We start from the raw sequence: 23,247 nt of genomic DNA, 5'->3' as shown, positions 1-23,247 counted from the left end.
CTTGATTCTGCCTAATGAAATAAAAGAAAAAGAAACTCTTCTACACTGTAAGAGAACTTATTTAAGAAATGATCCTAGGAAAGTAGTTTATTAAATCAGTTAATCAGACAAATTGATTTCAGTAAAACCTATATTTACATCAGTTAATTCAGAATAACTCCTTTTATAGAAACATTACAACAGTAAAGACTTTTAAATGGAAACGTTGCCTTAAATCCCAGATTTCTAATAGAGGTATTTTTACTTTTCAAATTATTTTATAGTCTTTGTCCCCACACCTATGATTTATGTGTAATCTTTGTTTTGTTAATAAACCGAAGACATTTCCCAAATATCAGCAATGCTTTCAACATGATGATATTGAATCTTCATTTTTTTCAATTTTTAAAATATATCATTGAATTATACCATAATTTAGTAACATATTTTTCTCTTGTACATTTAATCTGTTTTGAGATTTTTTTTTTTTTTTTGGAAAATGACTTTTGAATTTGACTATACGATGTTCCTCTGCTGAAAAATTGATTTTTTAATTGAAAGTATTTGTTTAATCTAAAACATAGTATATTTTAAGGGCTTGATTTTGAGATGATGTCACAAAATATCCAGTTTGAAAAATAATCCCAAGAATGACCCTTTTCTGTGTCAGCAAAAAAGGGGAGTATTGTTATTAAAATAAAGCTTTTCACAATTTCACTGCCTAGTTCAGAGGTCTTTTATTTGCTTCTTAATACTTACCAAATCAATAGGTTTAACTGTCATCACAAGAAAAGTTGATTGTATAATTTTCTGGAATATAAAATGTGGAAATAGATAAAATACATCTTTGTAAGCCCAGTTACCTTGCCACCCTCATTTTTGTTTGAAGAAGTTTTTATTGTAATTTATAATCACAAAGTTATTTATAGTATCTCTATTTTACAAAGAATTAAAAATTTGTCTTTATTATAAAATCAGTTATCAAAAAATCTGTGACAAATATATGCTTGTACTGAAGTTGTCAAATTTAATGACAAAGATGTCTTTACTGTTGTCAGTCTACCGGGGGAGGCAGTTGGGAAATGTTAGCGTATGTCAGAGAGGAATGTGTTTCACCTTTCGTTGGGATGTGAATCCTTGAGAATTTACTTGGAGAAGGATTTGAATATTGGGTCAAAGTGTTAAAAGTTCTATGCTTTTAGATCCGACGTAGCTCACCCTGACCTGTCAGAAAAGGGCCTTTTGTGGGATCTGACAAGAATAAACCAGAACTCTCTGGGTGACCTCACAGGAGAGCTCTCTTGGGTCCTGTGTGCCCAAGGCAAAGAATGCGTTACAGTAGCATCTCACGTATTTATATGATATATGATCTGTTCTTAAATTGTCTGAAGTCTGTGGCTAGTTGAATAGCTCATTGTATTTCCTCTATGACCTGAAATCTATCTTCAGTTTTACTTTCCAGTTACTTAAACTTTATTTTGAAAATGTCATCTATTTTATTCTTGTGAGATTTGTGAAAATGCTCTGTACTGGCATGACTTGTTATGAGTGTAGTAGCATTCATGACATGTTGCTAAATAATGCAGTTACTTCCATAGTTAGAAACTGGATGACACGAGGGAAAATATTTGGATTATACCAGGGATGATAGGTAATTCTTAATTTACTTCTAGTATAGTCTTTGGTTTTTTTAAATTATTTTAAAAAAGTTTTTTTTGGGGGGGAGGTAATTAGATTTATTTATTTATGTATTTTATTTATTTATTTATTTATTTATTTATTTTAGTGAAGGTACTGGGGATTGAACCCAGGACCTCATGCATGCTAAGCACACACTCTATGCCTGAGCTATCCCCTCTCCCCTGCCCACAGTATAGTCTTTGAATGTCATTTGGGTGTTTTGCCCTTCTGGCTTTTAGAGAGTCATCTGCAAAGCACATTTAAGTCAGTATGACCATGTTGACTTTTACAGATCTCACGTGTGGGCTAAATCAGTACAAAGGAGCCATCAGTTGCAGTTTTGAATAGGAGTGTACATTAAAAATGTGTCACAGAGCTTATTTCCTCCCCAGGGATCCAGACACTCTTTACAAGAGACCGTGTACTTTCAAAGAATCTTTAGTGTGCTGCTGGCCTTCTGTGAATAGAATACGTAGGGCAAAGCAGAGAATGAAAAAGCCTTATTCCAGAGGTAGTTGGGAATCGCAAGGATCTGTACAAGTGCAATACACTTGATTTACAAAGTCAGCGCAAGTTATTGATGGAAGAGAGGTCCTTTATCTCCCCTGTGAGGGAGTAGGTTAGACCCAACCACCACTGCACATCTTCTAGAGTCTAGGACTCTGGGCGTCTTGTGTAGTTTCCCTAAGTATTTGACTTCTTGGGGTTTGGAGAGTGGAGGAACGTCTTTCCTTCTCGTCCTCCTCTCTGTGATTAACTAAGTCCTGTCCACACCAAAGGCAGAGGGTCCTTCCTCCTCTTAGTCTGCGTCATAGTGACCAGGGCCTGCACGTGCCTTCTTCCCCTGTGCCCTTACCTTCTCCGAAGAGTCGAAGGTTCCTGGGCTGGGGAAGGGCCCTTTCCGTGGATCTGGGGGTACATACAGTTCATAGCTCTGGGGTGGTTCATAGTTTGGGGAAGATTTTTATGATTCCACAAGGAAAAAAGATCAGAAATGTCATTTTCAAATAACCAAACAGTGAAGTCTTTCCATAGCTACAGTAAAAATCTTTTGGCGTATCTCTCCAATCTGTACTTTACTGTATTATTAATTGAATATATTCCTTTTAGTTGAAGTTCAGCAGTCCCTAAAGTTGAAGGCAAAATACAACCCTGGGTTTTGACAGTGCTTCATTTTTAATTACAGAGTGTGAGAACTGGAACGTATAGGCGTGGAACGTTCACGTAAATGCTTTTCCAGAATGACAGAAGTTTGAAGGTTTTTCCTCGAGCTTGACTGCATCAGTGAAATACCATTGTGAATGTTGTTTTAAAATACTGATATAATGCACATTTGTAATAGAGATCATTTGTCTAAACCTAAAATTTTGTGTGTGTGTGTGTGTATTTAACCTCCAGACACCCAAGATGACAAGGAAAGAATTAAAAAGTACGGAGCATTTATACGCACTCTCCCGGGGGTCAACCAAGCAACGCTGGCGGCTGTAATTGAGCACCTGTACAGGTGGGTGGATTCGTGAAATTTCTTGACATTTCAAACATGACACTGAGTAATCATTATCTTAAATTTAAATTACCATGGTTAACCTTCTACTTGTGACTGTGAATCTCTCGCCCTGTCTTAAGAATGGTTTCAAAATGGAATTGCCATCAACTATCACTTTAGTGTCTCCTTCTGGAATTAAGATACATGTCAGATAAATGGCACTGGAGATTGTCTTAAATGAATTAGAAATAATCATGTGCAGCGTCCTCAAACACGTCCGGTACATAAGCAAGAGCTTCTCAGACACTTAAGAGGGAAGTTGGAGAAAGGAGTACAAGGACCAGAATTTGACGGCAGGAATCTGCCTGTGAGCACAGTACATGCTTCTTTCTTCATTATCAGTTTGTATCTAACCTGACTCTAATGTTTTGGTGTCAGATTGTTGATTAGATGAGGAAATTTTAAACGACAAAAACGTTTTCTATATCAGGGCATGTAGTCCTCTGCATTTGGGAGGGATAAGAGGGAAGGGATAGGAGGGCAGGACATCTGAAGGATGAGGTTTGAAAATAACCTTTTAAGTGGAAATGAAAGGTTTGTTGTTTTTTTTTGCTATCAGCAAGAATTAATTACAAAAACTTAAATCAATGTAAATATTCTTAAGGAATATACTGTGGCTTCCTGCATGGATGCAATATTCCTTTGAATAAATTTCTATGACGCTGAATTCTACTCAGCTTACCTTATTTGGAGTTTAGATATATATAAATCCTCCACAATTTGCCTTTTCTCTTAATCTTTCCTTTCCAGCCACCACTTATGCATGCAAGCTCCGTTACTGTAAATCTGATTTTCTTATTGCATCACACAAGTATAGCCTGTAATTTGTGTAGTCCTATCTCTATGCCTATGAGACATTGGGTCAGATTTTTTTTTTTTCTTTAAAGATTTTAATAGGTCACCAGGCTGATACAATTTAGAATGTTAATATTTTAAACAGTGAATTACACATAATTCTTAAACTTCTAATTCATGTTTGAATTTCACGTGAGTTCCTTCCCATCCTTTTCTTCAACTAACATATATTTTTAGCTTCTACTCTGTACAATATAATGTCCATTAAGATTTCGTGTGAACAGAAGTAGTTGATAATACATGCGTGACAAAAATAGTCTTACGTCCACAGTTCCCAGAGAGCACCAAGGACCCTGGGACATCACAGTGTGAACTCACAGGGATGCTGCAGGTCCTTTTATATATTTCTTAGGAAAACACAGCACCATCAGAACAGACTTTAACATGGAGAATTTTAGCATAAGACATGGAATTATAGAGGAGGGATTGAGAGCTCCATTGTGTGTTGAGGTCCAGGTGATGCTTCAGATTTAAAGGGTTAGATGAACTGGGCATGAGAGAAAAATAAGTAGAAGACGTGAGTGAAGGACATTTTCTAGGAAACAGGTGTGCTTGGAGATGGGGTGGTTTGTAGGTGGCTGGCAGGAGGTTGTGAAGGCGCTTTTGGTCATGCAGAAACATTTGGATTGTATTCCTTTCAGTGATAAGGAGTGACTGATCCAATCTCTTGTAGGATAATCATGCCTGTCATCAGGAAGAGGTTAGAACACAGGCAGAGAAACTGTTTAAGAAACAGTTTCCTTGGGTTTCTGATGAGAAGTCCTGAGTGAGAAGAGAGTAAGCTGGTGGAACATGGGGCACTTAGGGATGCTAACGTAGGGGCAGAGAAATGAAGAAAGAAATGGAAAATACATAGTGTATGTACTTGATGCAGAAACTGAAGAAAGGTGAGGAGTATTAGAGGAGAATGCCATTGCAGAAGGAAGTCTCAGAGAGGTGGGAATGTTTGATAGTGTCGTCAAAAGTTGGAGAGGTCAATTTGGATAAGGTCAGGTTGATTTAGCATTTACTTTCATCCCTGCCCTAGATAACAGATCACTTCCTCCATGACTAACATTTACTTAATTCCATTCATCAGATATTTATTACAGACTACAGTGTGATTAACACGTCTCTCGCTGTGAAATGCTTAGATTCTAGAGGTAGACATGCGGATATATTTTCCAGATGTTTACAGTCTAGTATGATGAAAGTACAGAAGTGGTTTTAAAAGGGATACCCACAATTATGACATCCTCCTCTATTAACTTGCAATTCCTTTTGCATCTTGTAAATCATATATGATGATTGCACTTGCTCTGTCTCCGCAATGCAATTTGGCATTTCACTGTGCGTTTCTTACATTATCATATATATTGCTGTCATATTTGTTTATTCTTTTTGTACCTACTTGATTCTTTACTCTTTATAGCCAGCTGTACCTACCTTAGTCTTGCTTTATTCCTTTGATAGAATTGATCTTCCTTTCTCAGTATGCATTTAAGAAATTTGCAAATGTAATTAGACAGGCAGTATGCACTATATGCTGCTATATGCACAGTCAGGGACAAATAGCACTAACAGATACTTTCATGTGAGTTACTCAGAGTCCACGTGCATTTTTATCAGTAAAAATTTCCTTTTATTGGGGTGATGGCTGTAGTTTTTGTTTCCAATCACCTTGAACTTAATTTGTGAGTACATTAAATGCTCTTTGTAAAACTCAAGTGTTGTAGTTTACTGATGTACTTTACTACTCAGGTCTGTTCACTGTAAAAAGCCATTCTTAGTGAAATCCAAGAAAAATGTAATTGTATTTTTAAATTAAGTGATTGCTTTTTGCATTTTTGATTTGTATATTATTCTATTTTGAATAACCATCTAAACACATGCTGCCAGGCTTTTTCTTGCCTGATATGCACTTTCTGGGAAGTTGAACCTAGTCCTGAACTTTGAATTTAGAACTCCCAGCTATCTGCCTCCCAGCCACCGTTCTGGCCTTGTTTTCTGCTTACATACTGCCCTTCTCCCTCTTTTATTTATGCTTCAGTCCCCAAGTCATTTGACGCTGTTCTACAAACACACCTTTCTGCTTTAGCTGCAGGTTGTCCATTACCTGGAATTGTCTGAATATGGGGGGGCTCCTTCCTCTAAAGCGACAATCAAGTACTGCTCTGTGACTTGTAGTAATAGCTCCTCTGACTTATACTCTTAACAAACTATAAGCTACTTGAAAGAAAGAACTGTGTATTTTTCTTTAGATCACCACTGCACCTTACATATCAGAGACCTTCAATGTGTGTGTGTGTGTGTAAAAAAAAAAAAAATAAGAGGATAAATGAGTATTAAGACTTATAATTTCTATGAAATTTTCAAATAAAAATGTGTTGTAATAAGCTCTGCTTGTCTCTAACAGGGTTCAGAAATGCTCAGAAATCAATCACATGGATGCCCATAATTTGGCCTTGGTCTTTTCCTCCTGTTTGTTTCAAACTAAGGGACAAACTAGTGAAGAAGTGAATGTAATTGAGGACTTAATTAACAATTATGTTGAAATATTTGAGGTAAATATTTTATATCCTGCCCTTGTTAAAATAGTTTTGTTGTTACTGTTTGCAAACAAAAGTATGTATTTTAGATTGAAGAAAATAAAAGTTGTATGATCCTTAGGTTTTTAGATATAACTAGCTTTTTAAGCTATAGCCATTTATTTCAATTTGGCTACTTTTAAAGCTTTTTTACCATCTGGTGTTTGTTGGACAGTGTTTCTATTTATAGTGTTTTTATGGGTTTTTTTTTTCCTCTTCCATATATGTATGCATTAAGTACATGTACTTAGAGGTGTGAAATTATGAATGTCACAAATTCGGTAACAAACGCCAGGCTGATCAGTTTTGCAATTGAAAGCATTTGATGTTTTCTTTTAATTATGCATGAATTGGGGGAAAAAAGAAATTCTGAAATAATATTCTGTGGTTTTTATTGTCATCTCTGTTCTAATTATTTGACTCTTCAATTTGCTATTTTATGAAGTTAGTATTTTCATGTTTCATCAGAAAACTGTTAGGAAAGGGAGGATTTCTTAGTTCAAAGAAGTGAGAATAGAGACAATAAGCCCAGGATTTGCATAGGGGGATTACAGGGGGTCTGGGTCAAAGGTCAGCTCCAGGTGCTTAACTGCTTCTGCCATCTCAGTCTTGTCATTTAAAACCTTTTGAGGCATTCTGTTAAATGTTCTTGAATGAGAACTCTCGCTTTCCATGGCTATGTATATATACAACCAGATGAAATCAAATAGGTGAATGTAACAGGTTGCCTTTTGTAGAATTCTTACATTCTTCTAATAACTGATCATGAGATTCCATAGCCAAGGGAAAGAAACTGTATTTTAATAAAATAACACAGTTTGTGTCTTAATTTTTATAGGAATGGACATGACAATTGTTGGATTCCCTTTGCTCTTGTATCTCCTTTTTATTTCTTTCTGTATGTGTCCCCTGTTTTTGATCAATAGCAACTTCTTTGCAACAGTTCTGATGCTGAGAGATGAAAGACTTAGGGGAAAAATGTGCGGCTTTGCATGCTCTCTTTATTTTCTATTTTTTGTACTGTTAATAATGTTTATCTACGTAGTTTTGTTAAATCGAACTTTAAGCAAACAGTGGGAATTTCATAAACACTTACTGAACATTTCTGTTTGAGCAATAAGTCTTGTCTCTCAACCTCCGTAAACTCTAACAAACTAGTCATCAGCCCCTTTGCTTATTAAATTGCCTCAGCCAAGGGAATTCCACTGATGGAACCTGCAGTCTGATGTGGAATCATCATCAGAGGTTCTGAAGTTGAGGCTGAATCGTGTTGGCTTTATTTCTGCTCATGCCGTGTGGGCCTGTGCTGATTAACATGGCCATTCTCATTTAGTTTCAACATGTTGGTCTTTAAATTCCTGAAGAAGGTTATGTGAGGATGAGTATCATCACTCCTTGTATTTTATTAGAATGTCCCAAATTATATTTTAAACAGGTTACAGAAGACCAAGTCAAACAAATGGACGTAGAAAATAGCTTTATTACCAAGTGGAAAGACACTCAAGTGAGTAGCAATAGTTAGACTCCAATAAATAAAAACATTAAAAAAAACCCGAAAACCTTTCATTGTAAGTAAAGGTATTTGTTGTGTTTATTTTCAAATTCGTATTTGAAGCACAATGAAAGAAATGGGGGAAAAGAGCCGAGGTAAAACAGTTGTGAAATTCTGCAGCTGACGCATACATGCAAAATGCCAAAGCATGGTAATATAAATTTGCCAAAACATAGATGGAAAAAACAGTTTTAATCATAGCAGAACGTCCTTTATAAAATCAGCTTTTGTTTATAAAAGTGCTACTGAGAAAAATAGTGGGTTTCAGAGGAAGCATTTAAAGTCAAAAGAAATACTAGAATAAACTGAAAATTCAGTCTCTCTCATGACTCTTCCCATTATGAGTTCGAAATTATAAGTTATTTCCTCTCTGCTTTTGCTTTGCATGCTCTTGGGTGATTGCACTAGTGGGAATGTTTCTGAAGTGCTCTTTGTAACATATGTTAATTCATGTCTTGAGTTGACTTTTCTAGATCTTCTCTTGCTTTCCTCAGTCGCATCATGTTGGATTTACGTGTTCAGGTGGCGCTGTGCTTTTCTAGGGTACTTTTCCTCCTTTGATGAATAGTCACTGGACCTTCTTAAAGTCAGTCTTTAATCCTCTTTTAATAACTAGGAATTGTGGTAGATTCAGAGTACCAATGTCAAGAATAAAAATGGGTCAAATATTCTATTTATAGATGCACTCAGGGGATGAGACAAATGCTTTCTTACTAGTCAAACCCTAAGTGCGCCTCATTCCTGAAATATACACTACTAATTAGAGAAGTCGTGGGAGCTATCGCTCCATATGAGGGAGATGAGGAAAGTCTTTCATCCTGGTGCCTAGATCCCCAGGTACTAATACTGTGACAGTAATTCCCTAAGAAAGTATTTCCTCCGTTTTGACCCAAAGGAATTAATGCAGCATCGAGAGGAGTAGCTGTAACACTAAAAACTGTGGCTCATTATCAGTTACTTCTTGTGTTCTTTTTGGGGAAAGAGTTTCAGTCATGAAATAAAGGAGTGTGTGAGCTCAGGAGATAATCTTTGGCAACACTATCTATATTGTTATTGGATAAATTATGAATACCATTCTGCAGTTTGATCATTTGTATTCATACTACAATAAATGAGTCTTGAATGCTTTCTGATTAAGTAGAAGTAAAAATAAGAATTGCCTATAAAATAGAGTAATTGGGAGAGAAAAATAGAAGAGTTTGGAAGAAAGCTGTTCTTTGGCTGGAGTTTTTCTCTAATCCATTCAAAACTCTCCTCTGAAGTATTTTTCTGACAGTCTCTATGTCTTATTCCTGTTTGAATTTCTGAGCTATTCTCGTTTTTGGCTGCACTCTATGAGTTCTTCGTGTTTGCTTTTTTAACTTTTAAAATGTGTCTTCCCTGGAGAGTTGTTTATGCAAACACAAGGAAAAGTAAAACTGTCAACTGTATCTTTTCTTCCCTAGAATTTTTGTGTAGCTTCAAAACTGAGGAAGAAAAACTAGAAGTATGTTTTTCTAAGCCTGTAGTGTCAGAATAACTAAGAACACTTCTTCAAAGTACATTTTTAATGTTTTCCCCAGAAATTTACTCATCAGGTTTTATTCTGAGGTAAACTTAACTTCGGAATGGTTGTTCCTCATTTATGATCTTTTTTAAAAAATAAACGACAGATATTATTTCTGAGTGGTTACATAACTTAAGGGAATTTCTGGAAAAAGCTATTCAGAATATTTTTCATAGATTCATTCGTTCCTTTGTTGATCTGCTCCATATGATACTGTCAATCTACACGGTGATATCTTATGCTTTTTATTTTCTGGCCTGTGTATTCGTCACGGAGTCTGTCGTCTTGGGTAGAATAGTGTCCCAAGTAATCCAGCACTTGCTGCTTGGCTAAAGATAATTAAAATTGAAACTTATCTTTAGTATCTCCTTATTCTGTCACTTCACTTTTAATTTGCTTTGCTAAATATACTTTTTGTGATTGTGGTTGCAGATTACATCATTTGGGTAGCTTCCTTGTCCTTAATCAACCACATCTGGAAAATAGGTATCATTATGCTGTTAACAGGAGGACTGATTTCATTTCATTATTATAAAAATCTTTAGAAATATGACTAGGACTTTCTAACTGTCTTGAGTATATCATTTATGTGCTCTTGCAACATACTTAAATTTGCCGTCTTCACATCTGCCCTTTTCTAGGTTTCCCAGGCTGGAGATTTGTTAATTGAAGTGTACGTAGAAAGGAAGGAGCCTGACTGCAGTATTATAATTCGAGTGAGTCCTAAGGATGAATGTAAAGAGTACTATTAGAAGTCATAAGTGTTAGCATTAGTTTGCATATCTTGAATTTCCCATTGCTGCTTACATTTTATTCTACGTGTCCGATTCAAATCGTGACAAGTTTGCTTCTTTATACCAATATCCTCCAGGAATCCCGTGTTTTAGTCATTTGGAGAGAGACTATCCTGTATTTGTTAGGTTATGTTAGGATGTTCTGTAGGTTCTGGAAAACAACCTGAGTTCTAATACTTCCTCCTCCCGTTCCTCCTTCTTAACATTAGGCAACTTACTCCACCAGAGCCTCAGCCTTCATACCTATAAAATGTGAGGAAATTTCAGTATTTACATCATAGCATCGACGTGAGGACCCAACAAGATACTGCATGTAAAACACTTAGCAAACTGCTCAGTACATAAGTGTTTGATAAATAACTAGTAGTACTACTATTATTAATCCCCACCCTTGTAACCTAGACTTTTCACTAGTTTAGCTTCTTAGTAATTTATTATTTTAGGAAAGGACTACACTTCTTAAAAAATTGTAAAGTCATTCAGATGACAATTATCACTGAAATGATTCATCTACTGATGTTTCTACTGCTTAAAGTCCTCTACAGTTCCCAGATGCTATTTTGTTTTTTCTTTTATGGTTGTACTACATTGGGCTTTTCTAAGTAGAAAGCCATGGACTTCACTGTGTCATTAATGTATTCCAAAGAGAGCAATAAATTCCATAGAATTCAAGAGATAGACTGTGTGAGTTACCTGTAGTGGAAAATGTTTTATGGTATTTATATATTTGCAGGATGCTTATGATCAGTAATGGACAGGAGAAATGGAAATGAACATATTCCTTTTCTAAGAAATTTTTTACTAGGTGTATACTTTTACTGAAAAGACATAAACTGGGTTGCAGTTGCAATATTCTAATGCTTAAATCACTTCTGACTGTTAAACATTAAAACTAAATTCTAATTGAAGAAAGCCAGCTTGCTTTTGGCCAGCATGCCCTTAAGACTGGTAAAAACAAAAGTAGGAAGAAACAAATCAAAATCCCAAAAGTCCCTGAAGAAGGTGGACGGGCCTGTGCTGTGGCCCAAGGCTTTGGGACCCTCGCAGAGCTGGCCCCCAGGCTGACACGGCAGACTCTGCCCTGTGCCCTGAAGTCCTGGCTCGAGCATACTTTGGTACCCCACCATCTGTCACTTGGCATGGCTGGGCACGTCACAGACCACTAAAACCCTGGGGCATTTTGTCACAGCAGACAGCAGTCAATTGTGTATGACTGAGGGTCTGGGCTGAATAAACCAAGCCGCTTTAAACTCCTAATGATAGAACTGGCGAGTGAAAAGTTTTACTCCTACAAGATCATTGGATCCATCTGCTGTCTATTGAAGGTCTCTCTGAACAGGTACCTTCTTCTCTTTTGCGTGATCTCACTTTTCACTAGGTGGGGAAAAAAAGTTCCTTAGCTGATGATTTTTCTTTTACACTCACATGAAAATGTATGGAGAACATCTGAATAGGCTGTTCCTTCCATGTGCTTAGAGAAGCTAGTTACACGTACTAAGAAGACACTTGGAGTATGTTGAGATGGCGGTGGGGGAGTGTTACCGCCTAGCCCAAGGCCGCTCTGCATCTGACACGTGTCCTGAAGCAGTGTTGCTTCCCTTGCAGATATCTCCCGTGATGGAAGCAGAAGAATTAACTAGTGACATATTAGCAATAAAAAATATAATTCCTACGAAAGATGATCTCTGGGCCACATTTGAAGTGATAGAAAATGAAGAGCTAGGTAAGTGATTTTCACGCCCAGCGTTCTTCAGTTCCTGATAGTATGAAGAAATACTGTTTTTGCGACAAGTCATTACATTGTATGTTCTTCTAAAGCTTAACCTCTCATTATGAATCCCCTTCTTCCTCAGCACATGTGTTGATCTATGTTAGCGCCACTGGCGGTTGCCCTCCTGTGATTTTACTCATCAAAGTAATTAGACTGTTTTATTGACTATAAACATAGTGCAAAGCGTTGGGCATGTATGTTGCTGCCTCAGGAAATAAGGCCTTATTTACAAGAACACACAATTTGATTTGTAACAACACCCTAAATGTCACCACCATCATCCACTATTTCACCTAATTCCTGTGTGCTGCTTTTTTAACAAGAACGAGAATGCTGATTTAAAGGATTATTATTTTAAAAACAAAATTTTGTTTTAAGCCTAGCAGGAGCTTATTTTTTGTTTTTTTTTATTTTTCTTTTTCACCTATCTTTAGTGGAGTGGATCAAATATTTTGTCATCTTTTCTCTCAGATGTAGGATAAAGAGAGCTTTTAAAACACCTTGACTACCCCAGTAGTAAGAAGCCTAACATTCTAATGACACCATTTGGTTTTAAAGACCTCTAGGAAAGAAAAAAAAATTAGATGCAGGATGTCTTTGTACCTTGACCATCTGTCTTGCTGATACCTACTAAGGTTTTGGGACCCTTTCAAGTATAGCTGTCAAACTGCCAAATGTAAAATCTTGCCACCTGCAAGCTCAAGGTAAAAATTAAAACTGGATGTTAAACTGCCTCATCATGTATTATGAGGAGTGTTGTAATCAGTGTTAGAATGGAATGGGATTATCAAATACTTTGTCCTTCGTTATTCCATCTTGGTTTTCTGTTTCTTTTTATCATGCACAATTCTTTAAAAATCTAATTTGTATAAAAACATTGCTTTTCAGTTTTCATTGCCAAGATTCAGTGACCCTGGTCCTTTGATGTCAGTTCACACTGTCACCCCACAGTCAGGCTCCGTCTGCCCCACTCACAAAAGATGCTCTGGCTAATCACTCTTGCAACCCCCCACCACCACGTCCAGTGGATTTGCTTCCGGCTCTACTTGCCTTGCCCTTACCGTGCCATCTATTGTTAATGATGCTGTCCTTTGTCTTTGAAGGTGTTCACTCAGTTTTCATTGCTGCCTGGATTCTCCTCCTGGTGCTCGAATCATTTTGTCTCATTTGTCAATTCTTCTTCCTGTGTCTGTCCCCTCTCCAGTGGGTTGCTGCTGCTCTGATCTCTCACCATCTTCTCTCATTTTACATGTTCTTTATAGACAATCACTTCTACTCTTGTGCTTGACTGATGTGTGAGTGGGGTGTTTCCCGAATGCACTTTTATTCTTCCCCCATCTGACCCACCTGTTTACTTCCGTTAAAACCCAGACTAAAGGTTCCATTGCATTCTGGCTTATATTTTTCTATAGTGCCTATCACTTAGATTTATTTTTGTATTTCTTGATGAGAGCTCTTTAGAAGGAAGGAGGAACTCACTTTTTTCCTGTCTTTAGTGTCTGGCACAGGGCCTGGTACATAATTGCCATGCAATTAAAATCTTTTGCATAAGTGAAGCACAATTTTGTATTACTATATGGTTCAATGGTGGTAGAGTCTTGATTTCTGTTGTTTAATGTTAAGGAAAGCAGCTGGGTTACCAGTTTTACCATATTTGTGAGTAAAAGATAACTGTCAGCATTACTGCCAGAGTTACCTTTCTAAATCACAGATAGGATCAAATGGTTCCACCATTTAAAACCCATCCATTTTTGGAGAAAAGACAGTCTATTCAATAAGCTGTGCTGGGAAAACTGGACAGCCACATTTGAAAGAATAAAATTAAAACATTTTCTCACATCATATGCAAAAATAAACTTAAAATGGATTAAAGACTTAAGTGTAAGACCTGAAACCATGAAACTCCTAGAAGAGAGCATGGGCAGAACACTCTTCTGTATAAATTGTGGCAATAGTTTTTGGATCTGTCTCCCAAGGCAAAAGAAACAAACCAAAAATAAATAAATGAGATCTAATTAAACTTAAAAACTGTGCACAGCAAAGGAAACCATTGAGAAAACAAACAAACAAAAATAACCTACTGAATGGGAGAAAATATTTGTAAATGATATGACCAATAAGGGGTTAATATCTAAAATGTATAAACAGCTCATACAGCCCAATACTGAAAAAATAACCCGGTTGAAAAACAGGCAGAAGACCCAAACAGACATTTTTCCAAAGAGGTTATATACAGATGACCAACTGGCACATGGAAAGATGCTCAATATTGGTAATCATCAGAAAAATACAAATCAAAACCACAATGAGATATTATCTGACACCTGTCAGAATGGCTACCATCAAAAAGTCTACAAACAACAAATGTTGATGAGAATGTGGAGAAAAGGGCACCGTAAGTACACTGTTGGTGGGAATGTAAATTGGTGCAGCCACTCTGGAAAACGGTATGGAGGTTCCTCCAAAAACTAAAAACAGAACTACCATATGACCCAGCAATCCCAATTCTAGGTATATATCCAGAAAAACCTCCAAAACACTAATTGGAAAGGACACATGCACCCCAATGTTCATAGTAGATGGAAGCAACCTAAGTGTCCATCAGCAGATGAATAGACAAAGAAGATGTGTATACACAATGGAATATTACTCAGTAATAAAAAATAATGAAATTCTGCTATTTGCAACAATGTGGATGGACCTAGAGGGTATTATCCTTAGTGAATAAGTCAGAGAAAGACAAATGCTCTTATCACTTATATGTGGAATCTGAAAAATAAAGCAAAAGAATATATATAACAAAACAGAAACAGACACACAGGTATAGAGAACAAACTAGTGGACACCAGTGGGGAGAAAGAAGAGGGACAAGACAGGGGTAGGGGATTAAGAGATACAAACTACTGTGTATAAAATAAATAAGCAACAAGGATATATTGTATAGCATAGAGAAATGTAGCCATTATTTTGTAATAACTTTAAAGTATGATCTGTAAAAATATTAAATCACTATGTTATACACGTGAAACTAATATAACTAATATAATATTGTAAAGCAACTATATTTCAGCACATACCTGCATACATACATAGCCTTTCATTATTTCCTCATAATCCATCCTTCGAGATCCAGCTCAAAGCCCCTTCCTCCATGATGATAATTAGGTGAACATAGTTCTCATTCATCTTTTTCGGATTATTTGCATAAGGATCTATATAATACTGCATACTAATCTGACTTGTAGAATAGTGATCTGGCTCCTAGATTCTGTGTTTTTAGGACTTACATTTTCTACATGTTTTAGACCTTCACGTCTCTCACTACCCCTAGCATAGTGCGTTGATGTGTAACATACCTTTCAAGTACCTTGCTAACTGAGATGGAACAAGATACGGGTGCATTTGAACCTGAGCGACTGGGATTGCTACTCCTTGGGTAGATGTGTCCAAATGTGTATGCCACATGAAAAATGATTCCTGCGTGTAGATGAGGAACCACTAGGAGATCTCAAGGCCCGAGTTAGCTCTTGGACAGCTGGTTGTCTCCTGCTTCTGTTTCTGTTGTGTCTGTAGGAGATCCAGAGCAGAAAAATGAATAGTGGATTCATTTGGGGGCAGACATCCTCTCCCTGCCACCCTTGTTTTCTCAAGGGTTGAGTCAGAACGTATCCTTGTGTCACAGGATTGGAGCTCTGTGCCTCTGGGCATTGGTACTCTGGCCTGAACTGAGAGGGGCAAGCAGAATGGATGAGGTTGGGAAGGAATTATGTGTAGCTAGAGGAGAGACTGCAGTATATCTGGAAACACTATTTTTAGATTTCATCTGGGAAAATGAAAGGATGCCCACCCTGAAAATGACTAATTATCAACTTGCATGTGCCAATCAGTACATCACAAATGGTAAGCTTAAAGTTGGGTGGTTTTTTTTTTTTTTTTTTTTTTGATTCTTTCTTGCTAATTTAAAAAAGCTATCTTGATGAAGATATAAAAAGACTAGGAGACCTCAAGTTGTTTTGACTTGTGAATGTCTAAATATGTAAAGGAACACCCCATGTACATCAAGAAAGAATACATTTGAGGGAGTTAAGAACTCACTTTTGGCATGGTTTTAATGTTTGATCAACCGTTCAAGTTGAAATCACCAGAAGAGAAAACTAAGATTATCTTTACCGCTTTGAGAGGAACAAAGCTAAGAAAGGAACAAAGGGGTCTGATTATGTTGGCTTACTGAAGCAGATGGAACCTCTGTGTTCCACCTGACCTTCTGAAATGTTAAAAGCTTTATTTCTAGTAACATGCAGGGAAGATAAAGTGAAATGTGAAAAGAAGATAAAAGTGAAGGCGTTGGTAGTCACAGGATTATAGTTGGTAGGAAGGACATCAGCAGGGAATTGGGGCTTTTTCTAATGTAAATAGAAATCCTCCAAGTAACCCCAACATAAATAAATAAATTAACGGATAAATAAGTAACTGAACCACAAGTGCTGGGTTTTATTTTAAGTGCTTGTAAATTTTAAAGCAGTCGTTCTCTACCCTGTCATTTCCAATGCCCCCTTTGTATAGTAAGTATTTTGTTCGTTCCCTTTGCTCACCTGAGATATGCTATTATACCCATTAAATAATGTTATAACCTACTTATAAAAATAACTAAAAGGAAAATATATATTATAAAATATAAATGCTCAGACACTCCTGTATGGTCAAAAATAATGAAAATAGATCCTGAAACCTATAAGTGGAATTATCATGGAGGTGACAGCTATAAATTCAGACTGATACAAGCATGTCAACTTGGGACTCATTTATCATCAGCAGAATTGCCATCATGGGTGAAATGGTGAACCACAGCCTGCTATAACAGAATTCCACAGTTTATAAGTCTAAGCTCAATTAGATCAGTTAGTTTTGAAGTTTTCCTTCTAAATGAATGTCTGAGGGACATGGGAAATTTATACTAGGTAGAGAACAAGTCTTTTTTTTTTTTTTTTTTTTTGTCTCATTCTTTGAAAAATGCCGGGCATCCTTGACCCACTGCCACCAGTCATCAGGACAAGCTGAAACCCACCTTATCCTAAGAGGAGATACCACCTTCATCATACATCTAAAGTACTTTGTTGTTTTAATGCTTCACCTTAAAAATGAACCTGTCCTCTGCCAGTGTACCCTTTAGGTACTTCACATGCTGAAAAAACATCACTGCCAGAGGGGCCTCATTTAAGTCGGCTTATTCACAGAGAGGTTCCGGTTTGTGAAGCAGTTACTTTTTACAAAGCAATGAAAGGTTTCCTTGTTTCTCCTCATAGCTGCTATGACATGGAAGATCAGTTCATTTTTAATCAAGGTCTTTCTAGCCCTTCTCTTGATTGACGCAAATGCTGCCACCCTTTGAGTATGTGAAGAGGACAGAGAAAGGCATACACCTCTAGGCTTGGCACTAAAAATGTAATTATTAAGGAAGTCATACTTGGCTCTGGAAATCCTGTGTCATTACTGCCAAAAGTTGAAGGAAAGCACCTGTTATTTCAGGTGGAAATGAATAGGTCTCTATTTAACAAAGGAGGCCAGGTTTAATTCTGTGAACAAGATTTTAAACTACTGATAACATGACTTATCTAGCTAAAAAAGCACCTCCATACCCTCTTCTTAAATAACTACACTGCATTTTCAGCAGTTGTTATGCTAGAGTATGCAAACTAGTTGTTTATTTCTAGTAATGTCCTAATGTCAGCTGACTTAGATCCATATAATCCATCATGACAGATGGTTGTAAGTGTAATTATTAATAAAAATTTGTAAATAAACAAATAAGAATTTTTATTCCAACAGTGTTTGATGACTCAGTTTTTCCCATCCCTAACCTCTTTTATAATTGTATGATTTGACAGTCTAACAAATTTATGTTTTCATCCCATTTTCAGCTCTATTTTTATGCAGCAACCTGGATCTTCAGGATTTTCATTCTCCTAAAGTATTTCGAACTTTGATACTGGTGTGAAAAACATACCTGACTGATTTTTTGCAAATCTCTGTTTGCCTCTGTGATTTGTTTCAGTATAACTAAGAACACTTTAGAGCTTTCACTATTGTATCTGTTTGTAATAGTGGAGCTCTTTCCGATATTTGGAGGTCTCATTACCAATTTAATCTTGTAATAAAGGAGAATAAGCTTTTATTTCAATGTAGATACTGCTTTCCGGTTAAGAATATCAGTCCCACCTCCAAGTCCACTGCAGTATCATCAGTTTCTTTACATGCAGGACGTTGAAATTGTCCTATTCCCTGACCATCCTTTCACAACGGATAGGAAAGTGAGGGGGAAAGTGTGAACTCATGTTAGTTTTCACTTTGCTTATATTACCTTGTTTAGTCCTCAGAAATACCTTGGTGAGTTGATACTTTTCCCCTCAAATTACATGTGTAAAAATCATCATGGGGAGATCTACACATTTGTACAGAATAAAACCAAGTTGTAGTAGTTAAGATATTGGGCTCAAAGTCAGATTTGAAATTCATATCTCTGTTCCTCATTTGAACCAGCTGTTTGACTTTAGGCAAGTGTCTGAACCTCTCTGATCCATGGGTTCTTTTACATGTGAAATATAAATAATGACAATCAGTAATCAGGAGTGTTGTAAAAATTAAAAGCAGTAACTGATGTAAGATGTCCAGTGTATATGACATCTGAGACATAATTGTTATTCCAGCAATGGCAACTGTTAATGGGATCAGTGGTATCCTAGAGCTTGCAAGTAGTAGAATCAAGAATTACATACAATAACAAATGTAAAGATAGTGCCTGTTCTATAGTTTTATATTAAAATAATGAATTCTAATTATCATCTCTTAATAGAAGATAACCAATTTATGGGTTAATCAACAATTTAGTTATGACATTGGCAAATTACGGACAATATGGTTTTTGCTAAACCTTTTAGAAAATTATTTTTAAAAAATAGGATTGATGTAGCACAAAAGATTTTGTCTGATTTTATAAAGAATTATATTTTGTCTCCTTATTCATTTACAACTATTTTCTGTTAATTTATATGTCACCGTAGACATTCGTAAGATATTTTATTTCTCAAGTATTTATTGAGCATCTATTATGTACTCAGCACTCTGCTTTGTGCAGGAGGTATACTTACAAACAAGAAGTAGGTTTGTCTCCAGGATGTCTGGGCTGGTTGCTCTGTTGTTGTTGTTTGTAATTGCCATCGTAATGAGTAGGTTTGCACCAGTGTGCACAGAATGCCCGACTGCATTCCATTGCACTGAATAGGGAGCAAAAATCTGGTTATTTACACTGGAAGCAGAAAACTTGTTGTCTTCTGTGGACCTGGGATTATTGATAAATTCTGGAATAATGTATTCAGAATAGAGGAGATCAGTATTAAGGAGGATGTGATATATTTGGTATTTTTTACTTGTGATTTTATTACCAAAGTGGCATGGGTCATATACAAGTGTGGTAATATTAACATACTTTTTCTTGTTTGTCATTAGCATTCCTACTTTAACCAAAAATAAAAAGCGCCAGTACTATGTGTTTTACATGTAGGAAGGGATGGAAGTGTTGAATTGACTTACATGTGGCTGTGGTGCCAGGAAAGTTACATCAACATCTCCATGTTAGAGCTTGTGTTCTTGCTCTTTCAATCATGCTGTTTTCAGTGTACTTTGAAAAGGTTTGAATTTCCTTTTTCCTAGCATATGCTTCCATTGTAACATTGTGTTAACTGATTGGCATATTTTGATCAGCAGAATCTTTCCTGTGAAACTGATAGTAATTTTAAAAAACCTATGGGCTTTTTTTTGTTGTTGTTAACTCTATGCTAAGAACTTTTGATGCGTTTAAATATATGACTGCAGAAAACAGAATGTATATATGGATTAGTATTTATCAAGAAGAAATCTTTAAGATGTCTTTAAGATTAGCTTCTTGCTTTTTGAACTATTTTATATCAACATTTAATGTATGATATTATTACATATGTTTCTGATTGATATTTCCACTAATAGTTAAACAGAGATTACTCAGTAATGTTTGGTAATGAGTATCATATGTTCTCATTGAGTGTTGTATTTTATAATTTCATATAAGTTAACTTTATCAACTATATATAGGTTGTTCACTAGTATTGATGAGAAATTACCCTAGTTTTGTTAGGATAAACAAAGGATTAATTTATGTTATTAGTGCTGGACAAGATTAATTTTATGAGTCCTTTTACAATTATTTAATTGTATATGCAAATAGGCAGCTTTCCATAAAGGAAACCAGAATGTCTAAATTAAAAAATAGAGTAATTCACTAATTCATTGTACAAAGAGGTAGCTTTATATCTGAGATTTTTATCTAAAGGATAGCACCTCTGATTTTTTTTTTTTAACAGTTGAGTAACAAACAAATGCCTCTGCACAGATTCATTTATACAGTAAATCTTACTATGTGCTTAATGATTTTCCAAGTCTTAGGGTCTCTCGTATATAGTCCTAGAACTATTCTTGTGTACCATAAGCTACAGTTATGTCTATTGTTAAGTACAGATCTTTCTAAAAGGATTTTTTTATGTATAATTTTAAAAGATCTTAATTAGAAAAAATTGATTTGGTTTTATTTTTTGCAGAGCGCCCTCTTCACTACACAGAAAATGTGTTGGAACAGGTTCTTCGGTGGAGTTCGTTAGCTGAACCTGGCTCTGCTTATCTTGTGGTGAAGAGATTCTTAACCATTGACACAATTAAACAGTATAATGGTAGGTGTTATTAAATCACATTGCAACTACAATGGAAGATTCAGTCGCCTAAAGGATAATTATTATGGTACAAGTGTTATTTGAAAATGTAAAAAATGCACAGGTAAATGTAGACTCTACTGACATATTGTTGTAAAATAGAAAGAAGACTATATAAACCAAGTGCCACAGCCAGATCTTCCTGGTGGGTGGCACTGTGGTGGTAGCTGGTTAAGCTGATGGTATCAAATTAAAGATTTGGAAGGAATTGTTCATCTCATTAAGTTGGTTTTTTGTTTTGTTTAGTTGTGTGGTTTTCTTTTTTCTTTTTTTCTTTTTTTTTTTTTTTTGCCATGCTTACGTGTTTTTTTAACTTTTAGATAGACGGTGAATCATCTTTTTGAATTATGTTTACATTTGAAAATTCTCTGGGCATTCAAGAAGTGCAGGCTCTGAGAATGCATGATAATAATTCTCGTCTATTTTGCAGTAATATTGGGAAACATACAAAGTAAAACACTTCCAGTAAGGACATTAGCCATCCAAGTGGGGGAAGACATGTACACGTGCCAAGTTACATCAGAAGTTAGCTAGCACAAGGGAACCATATGAGACAGGTTCTGAACTGGTACGAGACATCAGAAAACTTTCATTCTGAAACTTTGGTTCTTCTGTTATGATGACATTAACTGACAGATTAGACAAAGGTTTCCTGCCCGCGCTATCAACCAATCCCAAAAGCAGAGGGCTCAGGTTTTATAAGATGAAATTTACCACAACTTTTGTCATTTGTATTGCTAATAACCATTACTGCTTATTAACTGTGTATCATTAACTAAGCTCTCTCCACACCAAAACTCATTTAAACCTTTTTTTTTTAACTTTTCCGTAAGTTATATTGTCATTTGAATTTTACAACTGAGGAAAGAGAAGAACCTCAGAGAAATTAAGTAACTTGCTCCCAGATTACACATTTATTTACTAATTATTGGATTTGAGTACAGATTGGTTTTACTTTTAATTATTAAAAAAGAAAAAACAAAAGATGGGCAGGTTGGTACAGCTCTTAAATGCTGTAAAGCTACTTGGTGTGATCGCAGACTCTAATTAGTAGCCATAAGTCAGCAAGCTCTTAACTGTACTGGAACTAACCTGATATGTTTCTGATTTCATAATGTTTTAGTCTGTTCTGGCTGCTCTCACAAATTACAATAGACTGGGGGTCTTGTAAACAACAGAAGTGTATTTCTCGCAGCCTGGAGACCAGAAGTCCGATGTCAGGGTGCCAGCATGGCCAAGTGCAGGTTGCAGACTGGGGACTGTTTGTATCCTCCCAGAGTGGAGAGCAGAGAGGGGAAGCCAGCTCTCTTGTGACCCTAATAAGGGCACTAATCCCTTTCATGAGGACTCCACCCTCACGACCTCATCTAATCCTAATTCCCTCTCAGAGACCCCTCCTCCTAACGCCTCCTTGTGCAGCGTAGGAGGGTTTCAACATGAGAATGGAGAGAAACATTAACATTTAGTCCATAACTCTGCCTTTCATATCTTAATACTTACAGGAAAGCATTTTTACAAAATGCAAGCCGTATAGCAACTTGGGTGATGCTGGTCTTACTGACATCTAAAGAAACAGAACAGCTATTCTCTTGGCAGTGGAAATTTAGCCATTTAAAGACGTTCTTATTTTAAATTTCTTTGTTACTCCTACGTATGATTTTGACCACATCCTCTGTACACATGTAAGGAATGGAATAGGAATTCTCTCTAGCCATATGAAGGCTACGTGCATCCCAGTCATAGAGCGATGGTTCTCAGGAGGGAATTTTGTCCCCTGGGGGACACATGGCAGTGTCTGGAGATATTTCTGACTGTCACACTGAGTGGGGCAGTGCTGCTGGCATTTAGTGGTTTAGAGATCAGAGATGCTGCTGAACATCCTAGCATACACAGGAAGGTTCTTTACCACAAAGAGTAAACTGGCCCCAAATGTCAGGGCTGTCATGTTGAGAATCTCCGACAGATAATCTGTGTAATCTCTTGTAGCTCTGAAATTCTATTTGTCTTTCATTTTAACATTGAGATAAAGAAAACATTGAGCTTATGAACTAAGTCCTGTCAATAGTATGAAATGAAATATATTAGAGGTTCTTGAAATGAAATATATTGGAGGTTCTCATGACTTCTTTTCTTTTAGAAAGTAAAAGTCATCTTTTCAGGTA

At 36.3% G+C, this 23,247-nt stretch overlaps 1 protein-coding gene across 2 annotated transcripts in view; it reads left to right on the top strand.

The window, feature by feature from the left end:
• Positions 1–23,247, top strand: part of ARAP2 (ArfGAP with RhoGAP domain, ankyrin repeat and PH domain 2) — a 162,249-nt gene that overhangs the window by 105,107 nt on the left and 33,895 nt on the right. The window contains exons 22-27 of one of the 2 annotated variants that reach the window (XM_032495548.1): positions 3,058–3,163; positions 6,456–6,603; positions 8,063–8,131; positions 10,367–10,441; positions 12,125–12,242; positions 20,918–21,046. In XM_032495548.1, the coding sequence (XP_032351439.1) occupies positions 3,058–3,163; positions 6,456–6,603; positions 8,063–8,131; positions 10,367–10,441; positions 12,125–12,242; positions 20,918–21,046 (645 nt within the window). The remainder of the gene's footprint in view (positions 1–3,057; positions 3,164–6,455; positions 6,604–8,062; positions 8,132–10,366; positions 10,442–12,124; positions 12,243–20,917; positions 21,047–23,247) is intronic. The other variant, XM_032495553.1, reaches the window with a different exon arrangement.

The sequence above is a fragment of the Camelus ferus genome, chromosome 2 (genome assembly GCF_009834535.1).
Source record: "Camelus ferus isolate YT-003-E chromosome 2, BCGSAC_Cfer_1.0, whole genome shotgun sequence".
NCBI classification, from domain to species: Eukaryota; Metazoa; Chordata; class Mammalia; order Artiodactyla; family Camelidae; genus Camelus; species Camelus ferus.
The sequence above is the reverse complement of the archived record's forward strand: the minus strand, read 5'-3'. Positions and strand labels throughout refer to the sequence as shown.